General features: G+C 46.5%; 1 protein-coding gene across 2 annotated transcripts in view; it reads left to right on the forward strand.

Annotated features, from left to right (window-relative positions):
- DNAJC6 (DnaJ heat shock protein family (Hsp40) member C6) overlaps positions 1–21453 on the forward strand; it is a 39433-nt gene that overhangs the window by 10849 nt on the left and 7131 nt on the right. For both annotated transcript variants that reach the window (XM_042819977.1, XM_042819976.1), the window contains exons 2-14: positions 8167–8317; positions 9156–9205; positions 9313–9461; positions 12938–13060; positions 14195–14328; positions 15170–15364; positions 15741–15858; positions 16766–16845; positions 17016–17209; positions 17303–17383; positions 18144–18590; positions 19569–19721; positions 21180–21248. In XM_042819977.1, coding sequence (XP_042675911.1) covers positions 8167–8317; positions 9156–9205; positions 9313–9461; positions 12938–13060; positions 14195–14328; positions 15170–15364; positions 15741–15858; positions 16766–16845; positions 17016–17209; positions 17303–17383; positions 18144–18590; positions 19569–19721; positions 21180–21248 — 1944 coding nt within the window. The remainder of the gene's footprint in view (positions 1–8166; positions 8318–9155; positions 9206–9312; positions 9462–12937; positions 13061–14194; positions 14329–15169; positions 15365–15740; positions 15859–16765; positions 16846–17015; positions 17210–17302; positions 17384–18143; positions 18591–19568; positions 19722–21179; positions 21249–21453) is intronic.

The following is a 21453-nucleotide window of genomic DNA, read 5'->3' on the forward strand; positions in this document are numbered from 1 at the left end:
AATATCTCCACAGTAGAAGACTCCACCACCTCTCTAGGCAACCTGTTCCAGTGCAGTCACCCTTACTGTAAAGATCTTCCACATGTTAGTATAGAAAATCCTATGTTCAGGTTTTAGGCCATTACTCCTTGTCCTATCGCTGTGCACCACTGAGAAGAGCCTGGCCTCGTCCATTTGCTTCCCATTTTCCTTTAGAAATTTATAAACATTTATCAGATCCCTTCTCAGCCTTCTCCTCCCCAGGCTGAACAGACCCAGGTTACTCAGCCTTTCCTCGTGTGGGAGATGCTCCAGGCATCTCACATTTAAGTTCTGTGAGGCACGAACACTGTGTGCAACTTCAATGTGTTCCTGTAGCTGCTGAGCTCTCAACACCTGATGCAGTCCTTCTCACAGCCCTGCCACGTGTGCTGGATGCCTTGTAGTAGCAGGGTCATGGTGCCTAGGTCCACACTCTGATGGGCCCATGCACTGCAGCTCGCTCTTTCCAAAAGCTGCAGGGTTCAGGGATGGAGAAGAGGTGAAGGGAGAAGGGAGAGTTGTGCTGGAGCTGGCAGGACACAGAACATTGCAAGTCCAAAACCAGAATCCCAAGAAGAGCATCTGTGTGGTTCTCCCTTTGTCATTTTAACCTGTTAATTTCTGAAAGTGCTCAGAAGAATCCAGCAGTGAAGATTCAATCGATTTTGGCTTTTGCTGTGGCATTCAATCATGCTTGCTTAGCAGCATGCTGCATGCTGGAAGAGGAGGAGGGAGCTTTAGGAAACACAGGGAGATGAAAGGTGTTACAAAAGGAGCCAAGCCTTTCTGCGTCCCTTTGGGATGTTTACAAACTCCCTGATCTATGAAATGGCTTTGGGACACTCACAGGATAGCCCAACTCACGCTCAAACTGCCTCGGGCAGTGTAACTGCAAAAGAAAATGGTTTACATCAATTGCAAGTGTACCAGTCGAGGTTTCTTCCGCTGCTTCACACCTGCAGACCTGACCTCTTGCACATTGGTGATTGCTTTTCACTGAGTCAGGAGAGAGACATCTCCATGTCACTGGCATGGGGACAAAGGCCGGGGCTGACAATGTTGTCTTGTGCTCTTTTCTCCCCGCGTTTTCCAACAAGGAGGCTCAGCTTAATGGCTCCTTTGTTTGGTTGTGTGTTTGGGACACTTGAATGGTTTGGTGTTGGCAGTAGCTTTTTTTTTTTTAATCCTTTTTTCTTTATTCTTTCTTTTCTCTCTCTCTCTCTTTTTTTTCTTTTTGTTTTTGGCACAGGGTGAATGTCAATTGGCTTTGAGGAGCAATTTCACAATTGTGCTGAAATTTCCGCGTTCCAGCCTCAAATGCATTTGGTCACTTTAGTGTAACTTTCATAAATAAAGGAAACCATATAACAAATGGGGAAAAAAAATCCTGAGAAGGAGATATTCTTTCCCCTCCCAATGTTATTTCTCTTTTAACTGACAAAACAAAGCGTCCTCTCTTCATCTTATGTATTGATTTGTTAACAGTACGAGCAGTATTTGTTAGTTAATTTCTCAAGCAACAGCAGAAATAACTTAATTCTTAAAATCTCTGTGAAGTTTACATTTAGGCAGTCTCCAACGAACCTTAAATCAGCAAGCTTTGTGCTCCTGTTCCATTACCTCCAGAACTGTAGCCAGAAGGGGCTCCTGGGCTCCCTCCCTGCTCCAAGCAGCCCAGGGCTCTGAGAGCTTTACCACTATGGCTCATGGCCCTGTCCTGGCCCACGCACAGCAAACTGAGCACAGAGAGGGATGAAGTGCTTGTGGGAGGAGGAATGCAGCTTTTCTTTGCAACCCTGAGAGGGAGGCACCAGTGGATGTTTTGCCCAATGTCAGCAGAAATGCACTGCAATGTTCCCATGCCAGCAATCCCTTGTAACGAAGCCCAAACCTGGGACTGTACAAAGCATCTCCTTTAGGAGCCTCGTGGTTCGTAGGCTGACAGCATGGTTGGGTTGGAAAGGCCCTTGGAGCCCATCCAGACCCATCCCTGCTGTGGGGACACCTCCCATCATCCCCTCCCTGAAGATCCACATGGGTTCAGTGCCAGAGGACTTCAGGAAGGCTGCAGTAAGTGAAGAAACAAGGAACGAAAACAGCCACCACAAACAACTGTTCCCTCACTCGAATCAATTATCAAGATGCCTCAGTCCCACAGCCCATCCTCTCCCAGCTTTGGCAGCTGTGCTCGTGCACTCGTGGTGGGGGTGTTGCTGTTAGTTTTGCAGACAACCACTTGAGTTTTGAGATACCTGTGCTCACCGTGGGAGGGAATCTAACACAAGCAGGAATCTGGGGCAGCTGCGAGGAGGGGGTGGAAGAGGCAGGTAGCCAAATATTAGCAGAAGCATCAGTCGGTGCGGCCTCTGAGATTCCGAGGAGCTTTCCAGAGGGTTGTGCAGGCAGCAGTGCCCTCTTTCCTGGTGCTGTTGGGTGCCTGTGCCCTGCTGCTCTCTCCCAGCCCTTTCTAGCCCCCTGGCAACCCATGCAGTTCCTTTGGTAAATGTGGGGCAGCCCTGGCTCTCTGTGATTGGGGTGTGTGTGAGAGCAGGGATGCTTTGGAGTCTGTTCTTCAGTGCTTACGTGCTGGGAGGAGTGGGGGAGGTGGCTCAGGGCTCTGGGGCTGTGCTCTTCAAAAACACAGCTGGCAAGTGAAGCACTCAGTCCTGAATGCTATTGATTGTCACTGGATGCAGAGGAGCCACCTGCCTGGCTATCATCCTCAGGTAGAGACTTGATGCTTCCGCCTTGAAATGGAAGCGTGAACTCTTCCAGTAATGTCTGTGCATTGATTGCAGTCCCCATGAGTGTGGGGAGGGGGCAGAGTCATGCTGTGGTGGAGCTCCTAAACCTGGTATAGAGCCTGGGATGGTGTCTCCTAATGCTGGTGTAAAACGCCCTGCCCTAGGCAGGTTTTGCTGAGGGAAGAACGTGAGCAAAACAGCATCGTGTTTTGCTGGGTGCTCCTTAAAAAAAAAAAAGCCATAACAACTGAAGCATTGTTGTGAAGCCACAACAACAGCATCTCAGCCTCTCTCAGATGGGAGTCTTTACAAGGGCCCTTTCTGCCCAGCTCAGGGTGCCTGTGCTGTGTCTCTGGCTCCCCACTGTGCCCCACTCCATCTGTGGAGGGCGACAGGCAGCCCCAACCCTGGGGGAGGGCGCAGTGCTTCCAGAACACTGGGAGGGTGCTGTGTGTGAGGCAACTACAAGCTTCATCTCAGTGCAGGGTCAGGCTCTTGTGGCGCTGTGGAAGCAGAACGCGGAAGAGCATCTGATGTTCCCAAAGCTGCCCCCATTGCTTTGGATTAAAGGAGAGATGAAATAATGGAATTATGGAATGGTAGGGAGTACCTTGGTCCCTGGTTTGGATTGTGCCAAGGGAGGGTCAGGTTGGATGCTGGGAGACATATCTTCTCTCAAAGCGTGGTCAGCACTGGCACAGGCTGTCCAGGGCTGGGGACTCACTGTCTTAGAGCTGTGGGGATGTGGCACTGAGGGACATGGGCAGTGGACGTGGGGGGCTGGGCTGGGGCAGTCTTGTGGATCCTGGAGGGTTTTTCCAACCTGAATGGTTCTGTGGTTCTGAAGGAAGCACAGACAGTAGCTCCCTGAGCAAAAGAAGTGTGACCTTGGAGATCGTGTTGCATAGCATGGACAGGCTGAGGTGAACTTGCTTTCTCTCCTGTGGTTTCATGTCTGCATTTTGTCTGCCCTTGGCATGAAAAAAGAGTTTGTTTACTCTTGCTAAGTAACCTATGACATACAGCACTTAGCTGCCTGATCCTCCATTTGCAGACGTCTTGCTTTCACCTCCCGCTCCCAAGCCAAGTATTGCTTCATCAGCACTGACTGACAGTCTTAAATGCCTCTTAAATGTCGGCTTGATTCCCAGCAGGGCTGGAAGTCACAGCCTGTGGCTCTTAGCAATGTGGGTTGCTGGGGGGGTCTGGTGCTTGGAAACCCACCAAACATTTCTGATATGCAGGAAAATCTTCCATAACAGGCAAGTGAGCAAAGCAGTGCCATCCGTCAGCTTCTGTCTGCATGCAGGTTAGTTCTGTAGCGTGGTTAATAGGCTCCTGTTGCTGGTTTTGCTGTGCTGAAGGCGAGCAGACTGCAGAGGGTCTCTTGGTGGGATTCAGTCTCTCCTGATGCAGCAGTTGCTGTGGTGTTTTGGCTGTTTGTGCTTGGAGTTCTCCTGCGCTGCACATCCTTTTCCTGATGCTCTGAAATTAGCTGGAGAACAAGGAGAGATCTGAAGTGCTTTAATAAAATATCAGTGCTCTCCAACTCCCATCCATACTGCATGAGGCTGGTGCTGTGCAGAGGCTCCTTCACCTGCAGTCTGTCCAGATGTGTGGAATTCCACCCAGTGGCTGCTGATGAGAGGGGACTGTTGCAGAACACTCCTGTACAACGTGCTTGAGCTCTGCAGGGAGGTGCAGCAGGATGGTGCTTTGGTGGTGGCTGCTGGAGGTTTATCCTGAACTCCAAACAGTCCCTTCCTGGGGGAGGCATTAGCTCAGAGCAAGGAGCTTCAGCTCCTTTTCAACAAAGCCAAACTCCAGCTTATCAGCCAAATGGGAGAAGCCAGGTGGACAAGGAGGGAATGGTTTAAAATTAAAAAGGGGAGATTCGGGTCAGATATTAGGAGGAAATTCTTCCCCACGAGGGTGGTAAGGCCCTGGCACTGCTGCCTGGAGCAGTGTGGGTGCCCCATCCCTGGAGGTGCCCGAGGCCATGGATGGGGCTTTGGGACTGTGGATGGTGTCCCTACCCATGGCTGGGGTTGGGACTGAGAGGACCCTTCCAGCCCAACTCATTTTGTGGTTCTGTGGTTCTGTGGAAGTTGTCTTGCTTCCATAATGCTCCACTGACCCAAAGCACATCATGCAGAGATGATCCCTACCATCAACCAGTGAGAGCTGACCTGCGCACCGCAGCTCAGGTGTGTTGTGCTGCAGTGAAAGCCCAATGTGAACCATTCCTTCATAGGGAAATGAAAAGGCTGCAGTTAGCAAGTGATCCCTGTGAAACCTGTGCCATGAATACAGTTCAGAGGCGTGTCTCTGGAGCCTGCTGGGGAATGTCCTCTAACTGGGTTAATAGAGAGTTCTTGCTGCATAAGGAGCAAGATGCATCTCATGCATCAAAAGTAATTCTCCATAACAAGACTTCTAGACAGCTACTAGCACACTGCTGGAGTTAACGGAGCTGCTGTGTGCTAACAAGCTGAAAGGTAGAAAAAGCTGCCACTAAGTCAAGGCTTGCCCAAATGGTGCTGATCTCTGGGTCTGTCTGGGCTACCAGGGATGGCCAGCTCTTCCCTTTGGGCCCAACAAGTGTCCTTGTGGCCTGGCTTGGGGTTGGGGGCAGACAAGGATGACTGCTGCCTCATTTGCAGCACTGAAATCCAGGGCTCTGCCTGTCCAGGTGCCCCTGTCCCACAGCTCCTGCCTGTTAAACTCCTGGTGTCCTTCAGAAGGGCCTACAGGAGCTCTGAAGGTCCCCATTCTCAAGAGGGACTTAGCACAGAAATGTTCTATTCAGCAAAATCTGCGGGAGCAGGCCGTTTTGTTTTCTTTTTTTTCTTTTTAATCAGATTTTTTGGCTGTTCTTGTGGGTTTCTGCATACGCTGTCAGATCTGTGTGCTAATGCATTAACGCTTTCTGCTCTGCTGCTGGGACCCGTCATGCACATCTTTGTGCTTTGCAGGAAATGCTGCCCATGGGGAGGGACCTTGGACCCATTTGTTTTGCTCCTCTGCGTGTCATAGTGCTAACAGACAGGCAGCACTGAGGTTCTGCTCTGACACAGTGACAGAAAGATGCCCAAGCAAATCACTGCATGGGGTGCCATGCCGAGTGCTGCTGTGCTGCAATTCTCCTTTCCTGAAGATTCTACGTTTTCCATATTCTCAAAGCCTTTCTGCTACTCTGTTAGAGAGTTGCCAAGAATGCAGTTTGCCCAGCACTCACTGGTCCTCAGATCTCTTTGCCCCTGCTTTCCTCATTCCAAGTTCCCATCTTTCTCCCTTCCTTTCTTTTAAAAATGGACCTGCAGAACTGAGAGCACCTTCTGAACGTCACTTCTTCCCTCCTCCCTCGAGTCTCCTAACACAGTAATGTGAAAGCAGAGTGTTTGAAGAGAGATCAAACACCGATTCCCCACTTGGAAGCCAAGGAGCTAATTGTTTTTTTATTTTAATTCTTTAATCGCACTCAAAATTGATATTTAGGATTGGTTTGGAAAAGAAATGTTCCTGTGCCGTGAGAGGGCATCCTCTGCTCCGAACTGGGCATGGTGCTCTCAATCTTTTCATGTGTGCAATAAAGAGGAAAAGATATTGCCTTCAACATTCCCAGTTTGCACGTGCATCATGTGGATCACAACCACATCGCCGTGCATTAAGCACCCTTTGTGCACAGCAAAATAAGTAACATCGCTTTACCCATGGAGTCTCCTGTTTACCAATAGATTCCATATTTATTGATATCTCCCTCCATATTTGAAAGAGTGGATGGCATTTAAATGGGTTTGGTACTCTACCCAGTAAACTGATTATAGAGATAGTATTTTTCATGTTCCTTCATAGTCTTAATGCCCCTAGAATATTTCTTCTTGTAGTGTGGTACTTCAATAGCAGGCATTCCACAGAACCAAAGGAGTTAGAGCTGTAAGGTCTCTCAGCAAAACATATGATAAGCACAGTCGGTGCCACCAACCTGCCCTAACCTTGACAAATCTCCTGCTTTTCTGAGTGCTGGAGTAATTAATAATGGATAGGATGCTCTGTTACATTTTGTCCCATGGCTCTGAAGCAGGACAAATGTTTTCAGACTTCCCGGGTGCTCTGTGAAAGGCAGCTCTTAGTGGATGCTCATTAAAACTACTTGAGACTGTGGCACACATTTCCATAGGTTGCTTGTTGCAGCAGTTAACTTTCTGACTGATCTGACATAATAATGAGGTAACAAATGTATAATTAAAGTAATGTAGTCAAAGCTAGCTAAGATCAGACAGTTGAGTCCTTGTAATTTAGGTAGCCAAGAGCTTTGTTTATAGATAATAAGCAGTTAAAAATATAATTTTATTGGTTTGTTTCCAATAACTCGGTTCTACAATAAAGCAAAGCCATGTCTACTCAAGTCTACCTTCAACTTATTATACTTTACTTTTCTAAGAACAATATATGCTGTTAACACAGCAGTGATATAGTAGGAGTAGCTGCAATGAGTCGGGTCTTGGTTAAGAGATTGGAACAGTAATTCTGATATAACTGCAAAATGCAGCCTTGTGAGGAGGGATGCCACGTCACAGTCCATCAAAATCATGATTTAAATGGCTCTTGTTCTATGTTAGTCTCCTACTGACTTTGCAACTTCATGATGTTTCAAGCTGTGAGGAAAAAGCTTGAAAAGAAGAGATGAGCTCTGCTCTGCTTTCTCCCCATCAGTTTGCTGATTCCTGTGTTAATGCTGCATTAGGAATATCCAAAAATGTTCTATTTGTCAGCAAGAGAGTTTAATTCCTGCGCTTTCTTCTTTTCTGTCTGCCATCTTCCACTCAAACAAATCAGACTGGTCTCTTAAGTGACTTGAGATTGCTCTGATGGTTTCTGCTCTGTGCATAGTCATGGGTGTCCTCTGTGCATGTGGTCATAAGACAACCTTCAGTCATCCAGCCCCTGGAAGCTGTGAGTTACACAAAAGAGCTGTGGCCTATACAAATGTCCCTTTCTTGTCCCTGTGGAAGCAGTTGTTGGTTTGGCCTTGGCTATGTGCTGAAGAGCTTTGGGTCGTGTTGAGAGGTGAGGAAGCTCGACTGGTGGTTGTCCATCCTGTACCAGCACCAGTGAACCTACGCACAGTGCTGAGTTGCTGATGGATTCTGTGCCTAGCCAGCAAGAACGTGCCCTCTGTAATTATACTCAGTAACCCTGGTGGTTACTTCCAGTTTGGGATATTGTGTGATTCGAATCTCTGGACAATCATGACTTTAATAAGCAAAACTTCTTTTGCCCTGCTCAATATGTGACAGGGCACATGAATACATTCGGTCTGAGTAGAGCAATGGGTTTGTTGGCTCTGTGAGTTTGTTTCAAACAAGTGATGTTGGATTTGGTTCTGTTGTATTTGAAGGTGCCTCATCACCGGACATGGAGTCCAGCTATGGGGGAGGCTTGCTGGATATGGTGAAAGGAGGAGCAGGGAGGCTGTTCAGCAATCTGAAGGATAACCTAAAGGATACTCTGAAAGATACGTCTTCGAAGGTCATGCAATCTGTTGCCAGGTATGGTACAGTTGAGGCAGGCAAATGCAGGTAATATCATTAGCTGCAGGGTGCGAGTCTGAGCTGCCATCTTAGCTGGCACAACAGCTGACCTAATGAAGGTGGAGGGGAAAATCACAAATTACTTCTGTAATTCTGTCCCTCAGTTGGGTATTTGGCCCCAAGGAAGCAGGAGACCAAAGTCAATATCTAAGCTTCATAATGAATGAGGATCAACATCCAGAAATCTGGAAAAGGCCTTCCCAATGGCAGTGGGGCATTTGATCTCTGATTCCTTCATTAACACCCGTGGGGTCCTTCTGCTCAGGTCCTTCTGCTCAGCCTCTGCTTGAGTCATTTGTTACTGAAAGTTGGCTCGTGTTGTATGGGACTCCTCACACTGATGTAACTGTTCCATTTGCTAAAGCCACTTCTTGAGCTGAAGAAAGGGCTGAGGTGACTTTGCTTTGGTCAGCTCTGCTGGCAGTGGTCCCTGCGCTTTGCGCTCCATCGTCCTCTGAGGAATGTGGGGCTACAGTAAATTAAAGACATGTAATGTATGCAACTCCTCAGAGACCTTGATAGACGAAGTGCTTAATTGCTGGAGATTTCTTCTGAAAACTGGCACTGAAAATTAATGACAAAAGGGAAAAGGGACTTTACTGGGGGTCCGCTTAAAAGGAAGGCTGGGTCACCGTCTACAGTAAGCTATCTATAGCTTCTGCTTAAAACACAAAGATGAAGTACAAGTCATCAGTTCTAAGATCATTTTCTTCCTTGCATTGAAAGTGGTTCCTGTAAAGCACTGTCTTCTGTAAATACGTGTGTAACATCTGTCTCCTTCTTTGTCTCCTTTTAGTTACACCAAGGGAGAGCTAGATATTTCATACATTACCTCGAGAATCATAGGTAAGTGCTGCTTACCAGATATATAGAGCTTGCAGTGTCTCAGGGTTCAGAGGTTCATAAGCATGAAATGGTACAGGCTCAGTTTAGCTTGTTCTTAACATTTCCAGTGATGTCTTTTCCGGCTGAAGGCGTTGAGCTGGGATTCAGGAACCACATTGAAGATGTCCGGACATTTCTGGATTCCAGACACCCTGACCACTACACAGTCTTCAATTTGTCACCCAAGTACTATCGCAGTGCCAAGTTTCACAACAGGGTGAGTATATCTTCCAAGGGATTGAGAGCAGTGGAGGGAAACTGAAAGGTGGCAAAAGAACCTGCTCCTGTCTCTCCTGTGTGTGGCAGAATGTAATAAGGTGGAAAAGGAATTATAGGTGTTTTAAAGCTGCTGTGGTCGTTTTTGGATTTTAGCTGATACCCAGGGCTACAGGGACTAAAGAGGTGGAAAGTTCAGGAAGTAATGAGATGTGTTAGGAGTCTGTGAGAGCGGCATTGCACTGAGGTGAGCCTGTGTGCTCTTGGCTCCTACACTGGTAGATCCCCATCCCTGCAGACATCGAAGATCAGGAGATGGGGCTCTGAGCACCTGGAGTTGTGGATGTCCCAGTTCATTGCAAGGATCTCGGACCAGATGGTCTTCAAAGGAACCTTCCCACACAAAACGATTCTATGATTGCTGTCAGAAGCTGCAGCAAAGAAATAACCTTTAGTTTCTCATGCACTTACTCCTTCTGAAGCTCACCTTATTTAATACACAGACTCAAATGTATGATGTGGGGTGTCTGAGCCCCAGTGGGTTGCTACTGAGACTCCTAATAAATAGCCAAGTGCTGGCAGTTCCTGGAGCAGATTACCATGTGAGATCATCTGATGGGGGATGAGGGCATTATAGGAATTTGAAGATGGCCTTGCAAGGTTTCTAACAAAAGTGCTTTGAAATAAGTGATCAATAAAAGAAGGTACTTTGTTTTCATGTTGAAGAGTCCTCCAGTTGTGTTTAGTCAAGCAGGAGGACTTAGCATGCAAAGCATGGGGCTGGGAACTGCATCTAAGGTGGATTTTTGGCTTTTTCTATAGCATGTTACAATTAAAGAATACACCTCCAGTCTCTGTCCCACTTTCCTTCTCTAAAACCAGGATGTCATATGGGAACAGTTCAGGGCGCTGGTTCATCAATGGCTTTTAGAGGATATCTCTACAAAATAATGCTGCTGAAATGCAAGATTAAATCTCATCTTTCAGAAAGCTTCCTGTTTATTCCCTCTCCCACAAGGGAGTGATGATTTTCTTTTTTCTATCTTTCATTAACTCCAACTGAAAAGGCAGCATCAGCTGCTGGACTGACACCCCTGTTGGGGTGAGCCCCATGCCTCCTGTTAGCTTGAGGTGTAGCCGAGTCTATCCTCAGCAATTGCTCTGATCACAGATAGCCACTCACTGGAAGCAGATTTCCCAGCAATCAGTAAGCAGTCATGGCTTCAAATACGAGGTCGTGAAGTAAATGAACAAGAAAAGCTAATTAAAAAGGGCTGTAAATCTTCTGTCTTGCTTGGGTTTGGTGCATCAGTGTCAGTGAGAGGAGACAAATCTACTTTTGACAGCCCAGCTTTAAACAAACACCCCTTGGTATATTAGTTGACCTGGCCATTACTCCTCCATCCCCTGTACTTCATCTCCTACTTTCCTATGAGACTTGCCAGCTACTTCGTATGTCACTCCTGAATCTGACCAAGAGCTTCGTATTGCTTTCACACACACAAAGGAAATGATGGATCTTTCAATAAAACATTCTACTTTCAGGTGACAAGCTAGGAAATACAGCCTCCAAGTATCTCTCAGGAAGATGAAATGTGCACAACAAAATGTGTGAGACGAGATGAAACACAAAAGAATTGTAAATATGAATTTGAACCTCATCTCTAGTGGGGAATAAGATACTAACAGGCCACCAAGAAAGTGAAATCACCTGGAGAGTATCTTCTGTTTTGGATGAGCTCAAGTTTTGAGAGAGACACTTGTTCTTTGAAGGGAATGGCTTCTTAATTTCTATCTCCTTCAGAACTCCTGTGCTCTAAGACCAAAGAGGGTCACGATGTGCCATGGTGCAGGAGGGAGATGACAGTGAAGGCCCTGTGGGGCCTTTGTCTGCCTCGAGGTGGGGGCACAAAGCCCTGAGTGCCCAGCGCAGTGCAGAGGAGAGGGAATGCAAGCAGTCAGAGCTCTAATCTGGTTGTGCTCTGCTCGCTGCCCAGCAGGAGAGCTCACATCTGCTGGAGAAAACGTGAACAGTTTGAGAACATGTAACTCAAATCTAGCATTAAACAAAGCCACGCTTCGGAGTCCCTGCAGGGTCACGTTCCTGGCTGTTCCAGCCCCGCTGCTGGAATAAAACAAGCACTAGCTGCATACTTCCGGAGCTCCAGTTGAGCTCCTGGTACTTCCTGCACGGTTGCCTTTCACAAGAATTGCTGAGGTTATATTTGAAATAAATGAAATGCTGCATAACGTGCCTTTAATTTCCTAATTGCCAACCAGCAGACAGATGTGTAATTATAGGCAGAGTAAATAAATAATTGTGGACTGTTGGGAAATGTGTATTATTTACTTGATAAGCCATAATGGCTTTTCCAGATGCCTGACAGTGAGGCCTGTTCAGAGAACTGTCAGTGAGAGGTCACTGGTCATGTTAATTCCAGCAGCCACTCGCAGTGTGTATTTGGTGTTTTGGTGCTCTGCCTGCCAGCGGATCTTGTGCAGCCAGAAGTGGTGCGGAAGTTCCTGGGGTCGGGAGGAGAATTGGGCCAGATAACTCAAAATAGTTGTTATCTCCATTATGGTATTGGTATTTTGGGTCTGTTGAAGAATGGAATAAATGTTTGTGCTCACCTCGTAATTCTTGCAGACAATCTTCTTCCTGCCCCCTGGTTCTCTTCAAGCAGAATCCAAACGTCAGCTGAGAGAGAAAAGCAATCCTTTGTCTTAAATGATTTTTTCTCCTTTAAATTTCTTCTAGCCAGAAATGATGTTCAATAAAGACATTTCAATTAAAACCAGATGAAGCAGGGATGTCCGCGGAAGTCCGTTTGATGTTCTGTTTGAGACTGCAGAGAGTGTTCTTGAAATGTGTCATGACTCAGAGCTGGTACATTGATGAATAGTAACCAGACATGCTTCAGAGTTTGTGGGTTTTCAGCTCTAAGAAGTCATTCATTTCTCTGCTCGTATCATTAACTGTGCTTGCACAGATACCTTATTTATTTATTTATTTAAGGCACAAGTTTCCTTTTGATCTAATTTCTGTCAAACAGGGCTTGAAAATTCTATTGCATCGAGAGCAACAGATGCTCAGTATCCTTCATAAATCGGGGCTGTAGTTTCTGGGAATGACTTGTTTGAAGGCTTTTTACCGGGCTCAGCGTGCAGCTGTGAGACTAGAGTGCCATGGAAGGCCACTCAAGATAATCTGGCTTGGAATGTAATTGTTAACAAAGTATTGCCAATGGCAATCCATCAGTACCAGGCTATTTAACTGAGAATTCCTTTTCGTTTGTCCCTTTGTCGTTCGTGAAAGACAGAGATCAGAATTACGCATGAGAAGTGATGGAGTAGCTTTCAAGTCCATAACTCTAGGTTGCTGAATTAAGTGCGTTTATTGGCAGGAAGCATTTGAAAAAGCATGCACTGCTTAATACTCTTATGAAGCTGGCTGTGCTCATGGTGCAATTCCTGCAGGTATCTGAATGTAGCTGGCCGGTACGACAGGCGCCCAGTCTGCACAATCTCTTTGCTGTCTGCAAGAACATGCATAACTGGCTACAGCAGAACCCCAAAAACGTGTGTGTCATCCACTGTATGGTAAGTACAGCAGAAAGGAACCACATTTTCAGACCTGTGTCTGTTATTGCATGTGACATGCAATAAGTCACATTGCATGTTGCAAATGTGTCTGTGGGCAAGGATGGCAACAATTTCTAAAAAAAAAGTGTGATAAAACCAACTCCTATAGAAAGGGAAGCAAATGCATAGAGGGGAGTTTTGTTTAACCCTGAGGTTGTTAGTCTCCTGCAGTGGCTGCTTGTCAAACGTGGCTGAAGATGTCCAGTTGCTTTTCTTTTTCACAGTTGCCTTGCACTGTGCACCATAGCTCATGTCCTGCTGACTTCCCAATAAAGATGATTCAAGATGGGAACACAGGCCTGATGTGTGAGGATGGTGTCATTCTGTATGAGTAGCTTGTAATTTACCCCGAACAACCTTTGATGTTGACTGTAATGCCCGAGAGGACAGTTCTGTTCTGTTCCTGGAGCCTAAATTAAATCCAGGAGGCTGACAGCCCTCATCAGGGTAAGCTTGGAAGGAACTGAGGAAATGAGTGCTCCCAAACTGTGCAAATCTTACATCTGGGTCTGGCAGTTCCTGCCTCACGTAGTGGAGCTGTGGCTGCAGGACATGAGTTGGGTTCAGACAGACTGAGATGCACTCGATGGCTCCAGTCTTGGAAATACAGCTCTAGAGTCAAACACCTTTACTGACCTTTGGATAATGAATGTCAGGATAATGCTATGAAGGGCACTGAGTCCTTTTGAACATTTTCTGAGGAGTCTGGAAAAGCCCACTCAGTTTATATGAACCTGAGAGATCCTTTCAGAGGCAGTTGGCTAAACTTGCGAAGGCAGGCAGCCTGTTAACCTCAGGTAGATGCTGGGCCTGGGTCACCTCTGCATGGCAAATCCTGTGGGACAGCTGGAGGCAAAACATGCTGGACATGGAAGCAAGTCTGAGCCATCCTCAGCTTTGGCTGCTTGTGAATGTCATCTTTGATCCACTGCAGCTCACTGAAGCCTCAGGCTGGAAATTCATTGTCTCATTACCAGACTTTACAGAGAAATTATTTTGGTGACTAAAGGGAGAATGGAGAGTGTTTGGGTGGAATCAGAAGGCTGACTCTATACTTACACATTTCTTCCCCCGCTCTGCTCTCCCTACCAGGATGGCCGTGCAGCCTCAGCAGTTCTGGTCAGCGCGATGTTCTGTTTCTGTCACCTCTTCTCTAACCCAGGCCCTGCTATGCAGCTGCTGAACACAAAGAGACCTGGAATTGTACTGTGGCCATCTCACAGGAGGTAGAATGCCTTGGCTGAATGCTACATGTGTGTTTTGGCAATGCGTTCCCAGCTCCTAGGCTGAGACATGCATTCCATTTTGGCTTTATTCTCCAGAAATAGGGGGTAAGGTAGCAATCAGGCACTGTAGCAGGTTGTCCAGAACAGCTATGGGATCTCTGACTTCTGAGATCCTTGGCTGGGGATCACCGTGAGCAGCGTAATCCAGCTCTGAGGCTGGATGCAGTGCTGAAGTTGGTCCTGTGCTGAGCAGAGAGGTGGACAAGATGACCTGCAGAAATTTCTTCCAACCTGAGTTACTGTGTTATTTCACGGAATAATGTGAGCTGAAGGATGCATATGCTGCATGCCCCATCCTGTCCACCCAGTCCCAAAGGTGCCAGCAGGAGGCAACAGTGTTAAAATGCAGGACTCCTATTGTAGCAGCAGCAGTGCTCATGCATTAGCCGTGCTACTTAGCTTTGGCAGGTCGTAACTGATGTTTATGGCCACTTCCATTTCACCCACATTGTAACAGTAATGGAGGAATAAAAACAAATCTTACAATAGCTTTGTGCTCTGGCTCAGGAAAGCTGACAGGTCTGTAGTTAATAAGGCTTTGGTGAATCCCCTTCCCAATACCAGCTTCATCCTTATAATGTTTACACTGTAAAAATGTCTTGTTTATAGTTTTCATGAAGCAGAGGCAACACTGCCTGTCAGAGCAAACAGAAGATGTAGTGTTACGTGTGGAGAAATAATGATCCATGACTAAGTACTTCACATGGCATGTGCACGTAAAATAGAATGAAAACTGATCACCTGGGATGAAGGTTTCAGTGATGGCTTTCTCTATCTGCAGATACATAGGATACATTTGCGATCTAATAGCAGACAAGCCCGTCATTCCTCACTGCAAGCCTCTGACTATCAAGTCAGTCACCCTCAGCCCAGTCCCCTGTTTCAACAAGCAAAGAAATGGCTGCCGGCCCTTCTGCGACATCCTCAGTGGAGAAACCAGAATCCTGACCACATCCCAAGAGTATGAGAGGATGAAGTGAGTCGCTGTGCTCTCCTACCATCCTTAGGATGCTTTGCTGTAAGGTGTCTGGTGTCTGTGCTGTGGTCATTGCCAGACTGTCTGATAAATCATGGGGTGTGGATATTAATTGAAGGTTGGTGCCTACTATTGAATTAAACTGCCAGGGTCAGTTTGAAGGTATCTCAGTTGGGTACCTTCACTGAGATGGTTCGGTGCTACGCTAGTTTCTCCTGTGAAGTGTTTCTATTTCAACTCAACCTCACACTGAGCAGAATGACTCTGTTGGCTCAATCTGAGCGAGATGGTAATTTTGATGTTGATGTTGGGGTTGGGTGGTAATGGTGTTGTAGAAGGGAGCTTAACTGTGGATTTCCTTCTTGTCCCCTCGAAGAGAATACCGTGTGCAAGAAGGGAAAGTCCTGATTCCACTGGGAGCCACTGTCCACGGAGATGTTGTTGTTTCTGTCTACCATATGAGGTCAACCATAGGGGGACGCCTTCAAGCAAAAGTAGGAGTTTGTTTAATTTCTCTTGCATGATAGAGGCAATGTAGCTAACTAAGAGGGGCCTGAATACTGGGTCTAAGAATGCAGATGGCACTCATGACATAGAAGGCTTCCTTACCTGAGCATAGACTTAGCATAAATCGGAGCGATGCCAAGTGAAAACAAAGAGCATTTGGGGAAGTCCTTGATGCTCCCTGTGTCTCTTTACAGCGTATATTGATAGGATGTAGGATCCTTCCAGGTGATGCAGCAGATAGAAACCAACCCATCAGCAACTGGTACAGGCAAAACACCACCAAAACCTCTGTTTATGCCCTCTACGAAGATGGGAGAATATTTTTTCTTTAGCTCCAGTGATTATGACTGACTGAGCCATCCCTCCTGGATGGTGTCAGAGTTGCTTGTTCTAGAACAGCCTTCACCTTTTTGAATGTTATGGATAACAGGCAAAAATTGCAGAGCAATTGATGAATGTTTCTCTTCTTAGCTCATTACTGGTGCTGTTTGCTATACAGGCAGTGCTTTACTGGAGTTCCTACTGTGAATGAAATGGTCTTGTATGCTCCTGGGCTACCTGTTGCTCCACTGTATTCAGTGGAAATAGATATCAGTTTCATTTAAGTGCAAGAATAGGCCAAGTAGGTCCTGGCAATGAGGGCATGTTCCCAAAAGCTGTGAAGGCACTCCTCTGTCAGGGCAGCAGCAAAATTAAAGGCAGATGGAAATACTGGAGTTTGAGAAGGGAAAGTTCTACTTTCTATAGAACAAACAGAATGAATTAGCTTATGCAGCAGTAATCTATATAGTAACTGGTAGTAGGGTAGACTTAACCATCTGCATGTGCAACATAAACAAATATTTGAATTTCATGAGTTTAAGCACTCGTTCATTAAGGTGCTCTGTTTTTCAGATGACCAACACGCAAATATTCCAAATTCAATTTCATACTGGATTTATAGCCCTGGGAACAACCACATTAAAATTCACCAAGTGAGTATTTTAAGCTGAACATTAATCAAACCTGGAACATAAAAGCCTTAAAAAGGCTAAAGGAGAATATTCACAAATGAAAGTCTGTGTGCGTGCATATATATTAAAAGATGATGTAGATTTGTAGAAACATCTGTTCCTTTGGAATTGACCAGCTTCTTCCCATTTAGACCTGAACTGGATGCCTGTGACTCTCCAGACAAATATCCCCAGCTTTTCCATGTTATACTGGAGATAGAAATACAATCTACTGATAGACAAACAGAGTTAACTCCTCCGTGGGAGAACTTCACAACAAAAGACATCAATCCAACCATTCTCTTCTCCTCTCATCAGGAGCATCAGGACACTCTTGCTTTGGCAGGTGGGAGCTGCACAGCTTTACTCACTTGATTTGGGGCTCTGTCTTACTTTATTTTATTTATTTGTTTGTTTATTTTGGCGCTCTGTGCTGCAGGTAAAGGTCCCACTGATTCACCCCAGGATAACATCAGGAATGTTGGACAGAGTGCATTCTTCTCATCTCTCAGCTGGCAAGGTACGCAGCGTAGCCTTTAAGTCAAGTTGCTTAGAATGAGATAAACAACTTGTTTCTCTCTCCCCCCTCCCTGGAGCATGGAGGCTTGCTGAGGGATCTGATTGTGGCATGCCTTGTGCATTAGATCACTGTGCTGCCGGTCACACCCTTATGTTGCAATTGAGTGGAAATTAATTTCCTACAACATTCTCTTCAGAAATTGCCTTCTTGCGCTGTACGTGACCGATTATTGACACAGCTCCAGTATAAACCTTCACCCTAGGCATCCTTGGCATTGAAACAGCATAAAGGTGCTTTTTGCTAATATTGTACTTGGGAGAACATAGCATTGAGAGTGAGCTGGGCGCCTGTCCGCAGCACGGGGGCATTGCACTGGGGATGTGCAGGCAGGACCTGGGCACAGGAGGTCCCTGGGCAATGCCAGAAGGTGATTTGTGTCACTACTATTTGTAATGAGCCCAGGCTCTGGGCCATGGCTGGAGATAGGCTCAGTGCTTGGTCATGACCCAGAAACCTGTGCAGTCTGCTCTGTGCGGGTGGCACTCACTGCTCTTTGGGCTTGAAGAGAGCCAATTAGCCTCCCCCTGTGTTCCTGATCAATAACACTGACCGCTTAGCACGCAGCCCAGAAAAGACTTCAATTTAAATCTTTACCACAGCAGCATTCTGAAAGGTTTCTTGATAGCTTCTTGTTCTGCATTTAAGCTGATTTCTATGGGAGCCTTGCGATGAAACTAACGGCTACCTAATTTTATTTTAGATCAGAAATCTGACAAAAGTAGCTCTCACCCCACCTCAGAGGACCGAGCAGCATTGGTGCATGAGGAAAGCGAACAGTCAGATGATGAACTCTTGTCCCTTTCCAGTCAACACAGCAATGCCAGCGGCGACAAACCCCACGGGACGCCAAAACATGGCAAAAAGCAGCAAGAGCTGCCGGCACCGCCTCCGCCTGAGGACGTGGACCTGCTGGGGCTGGATGGCAGCCCCATGAGCAAAACCTTTCCCTCGCAGCCGGCGGCTGCACCCTCTAACTCGGACTTGCTGAGCGATCTGTTTGGGGTTGGCGGGCCGGGATCCCAGGGGCAGAGCACACAGCCTGCTGCCGATGAGGTCTTTCACATGGCGGGGCCCGGATCGGTGCAGTCCACCCCTCGGCATTCCGCGGCCTCGGCGTCCCCGTCCCCATCCCCGAGGGTGGGAGAAGGTAACGCCGGCTCTGCGGGGGGTGTTGCTTTCCTCTCTGGGTGTGCTTCTCATGGAAACAGTGAGGGACGGAGGGACCCCGAGAGGCCGTCCGGTTCTTCCGCTCTGAGGCTGGAGTCACCAACGCGAGCAGATTGGCCAGTTTGTTTCTTTAAGTCTCTGGGGAGCTCACCCAGATGCTTGGCTGGCTTCTTACATTATAGGCACTGGAAGTCACCCTTCTTCCAGTGCATCCAATAATGTATGTGAGGAGAATTCTTGCTAATTAACAATCAAGAAAACCTAGCCACTTGGGTCTTGGTCAGACCTGCAGCTGTTTGGATTGCAGATTGGATTTGTTTTCCTAACAGTAGGGGTTTGGAGCTAGGATGGTGATCTTGGGCTGTGAAATACAGGGCCACACTTTGCTGTTTCTGATCATTCAGCAGACATGATAAGCAGTCTAAGAAGATTTTAAAAATTGTTACTATTTTTTATTGCTCCAAAGATTGAAATCAGGTTGATAGAAAGAATGGTTGAATAGATTATTAGGGAGAGGGATCTTTTGGAGGACTAAGTAATCGGAGAAGGGCAAGTAGAGACCATGTGTAATTGAACAGGTGAGGGTCTCTGCAATAGGTGACTGGTTTTGCCAAAGGCAAAATAAGAACACTGAGCTCGATCCAATGGCTGTGTGGTCTTCCTCCGTTTGGTTTGGCCTAATCCTTTACATTACAGTTTAAGAGCTGACATGTCAACATGTACGTGATTCAAAGAGCACACTATGCTCAGTTAACTTTTAGCAACAAATAATTTCAAGTGTTTGCGATGCCTGCCAGCTTCCTTGTACAGAAATGTTGGGATTGTTTTTCCCTTTGTTAAGGAGGGCACTGGCTGGAGCAGTGCTGTGGCTGAGATTGGTGGCACCTGCCGCAGGATGGCCTTGTGGCACAGTCATTGCACAAGTTGGTGATTTAGAGCTCTCAAAAATGTCTTCCAGCATCTGCCTTTGATCCATTTGGAAGCAGCCCTAAGCAAGCTGGTCCAGACCTCCTGGGTTCCTTTCTCAGTTCATCAAATGTTCCCGGTGATCCTTTCCTTCAGGCAACAAGAAGTCCTTCACCAACTGTGCACAGCGATCCCTTCCACATGGGTAAGAAAGCGAAGATCTTCCAGTGGATTTGAGCAAACACAAAATGCTGTTTTTACATCTGATGGAGCCGTTAAGTGCAAACTGGCCCTTACCATGAAATGACTCTAAGCCACACAAACCCCACTAAACAGGAAAGAGCTTTTTGTCTCCAGACTTAAAGTATGTTCATCAGTTGAAGTGTGGTACGACGAGACTTGTTTTGCTCAAGTCGTATTCTTAATTAATAAGCTATTTGTATACATGAGGAAAGAGACCATGAAGAATGCCTGCCTGCATATTCCTGTGGTTATGAGGTCTACTTTGAACAAACTGCCATTAATTGAGCTATATAAAGCACAGCATATTATGCCTGCTAAAGAAAACACCCATCCTTTGGTGATTTTGGTTAGAGGTATCTGATTTCTTTAGATCTGATTCTAATTCTGGCCACATTCGGTTAAATCTGACTTTTAGTCTCTCCCTTTGTTTAAAAAAAAATGTTCCTTAGTTGTCCCTTTCTCTCCCTGTGCCAAAATGCAATATCATAACTTTCTGTAACACACATTCAGATACAAATTCCTTTGTGTCTCACCATCCAACACACATCCCTTGGGTGGCACGGTCTCCCTGGAAAGTCAGAGTGACATAGGAGGGAACTAGTCTGCTGCTGGCACTGCTTACATCCTTGCTTCGCCAGACTCAGGCACTGGGTATTACTTCTGTGAATAAGACCTTTGGGTCACACTTGGAGCTGGCTGCACTAATAAAAGGAATTTAAATGATACCCCAGCATGATGAGGTATTAAGTGACACTGCTAATGCTGTGTGTAATGAAAAGCTGGCAGGGTGAACTGGACAGATGTACAGACTTTGTTTGATAGGGCTGAAGCAAAGACTTCTTTTTGTCTCTATATGTGGAGGCTGCTTTGCTGTGTCTGTGTTTTCCCTCCTTGCCCTTTGCATATAGAACATTTCCTTGGGTTATACTGGTGATAAGGTTTTATAAATACGTATATAAAGCCTCTGACCAAAGCTGCCATAAAACAAAGACTGTAAATCTATGTCCTTCCCTATTAATGTCTGTACAGTATGAGATCAGAAAGAAATGGAAAAATTTGTAATGCCCTTTGTGGGGCAGAAATTCCCTTCTAATTAGCAAATGATAGATGGACACAGCCCTGTGCTATCAGTCCTGCTCCTCGCCTCCTACCCTTTCCAGATGCTGGATTACTGGGGAGGTTTGGGTTGGCTTTTAGAAATGTCTTCTCTAGAGATCAGGCTGCCCAGGGGGTGGGAGGGTCACAATCCCTGGGGGTGTTCCAGAGCTGTGGGGATGCAGCACTGAGGGCAGTGGGCATAAAGGAGGTGGGCTGGGGTTGGGAATGGAGCTTGGAGGGCTTTTCCAACCTGAATGATTCTATGATTATGTTGTTTTTGTTGTATTTCTCTGAGATATTTATACATAGCCATTCTGCTTAGCTTCTAGCACACCAACAGTTTCCATACAGCCAGATGTTTCGGGTGGCTGGGACTGGCCCAACAAACCAGGTATGTGTTGTAAAAGCTCAGAACACTTAATGAAAAAGCCTCAGTGAGCTCTGAGATCTGTTTCCTTCCTCAAAAGATCAGGGTCTGAGGTGGGATGGGGTGCTAGGGGTGGATGTATGTGCTTGTGCTCCATCCCATTGAGGAGCCAAGAGAAGGACCTGAGAAATGCTGTGTGTTCCTACAGTGCTGCTAAATTACAGTATGA

This window comes from Centrocercus urophasianus, unplaced genomic scaffold (genome assembly GCF_019232065.1).
Source record: "Centrocercus urophasianus isolate 14NV4802_14NV808 unplaced genomic scaffold, USGS_Curo_1.0 seq_18, whole genome shotgun sequence".
NCBI classification, from domain to species: Eukaryota; Metazoa; Chordata; class Aves; order Galliformes; family Phasianidae; genus Centrocercus; species Centrocercus urophasianus.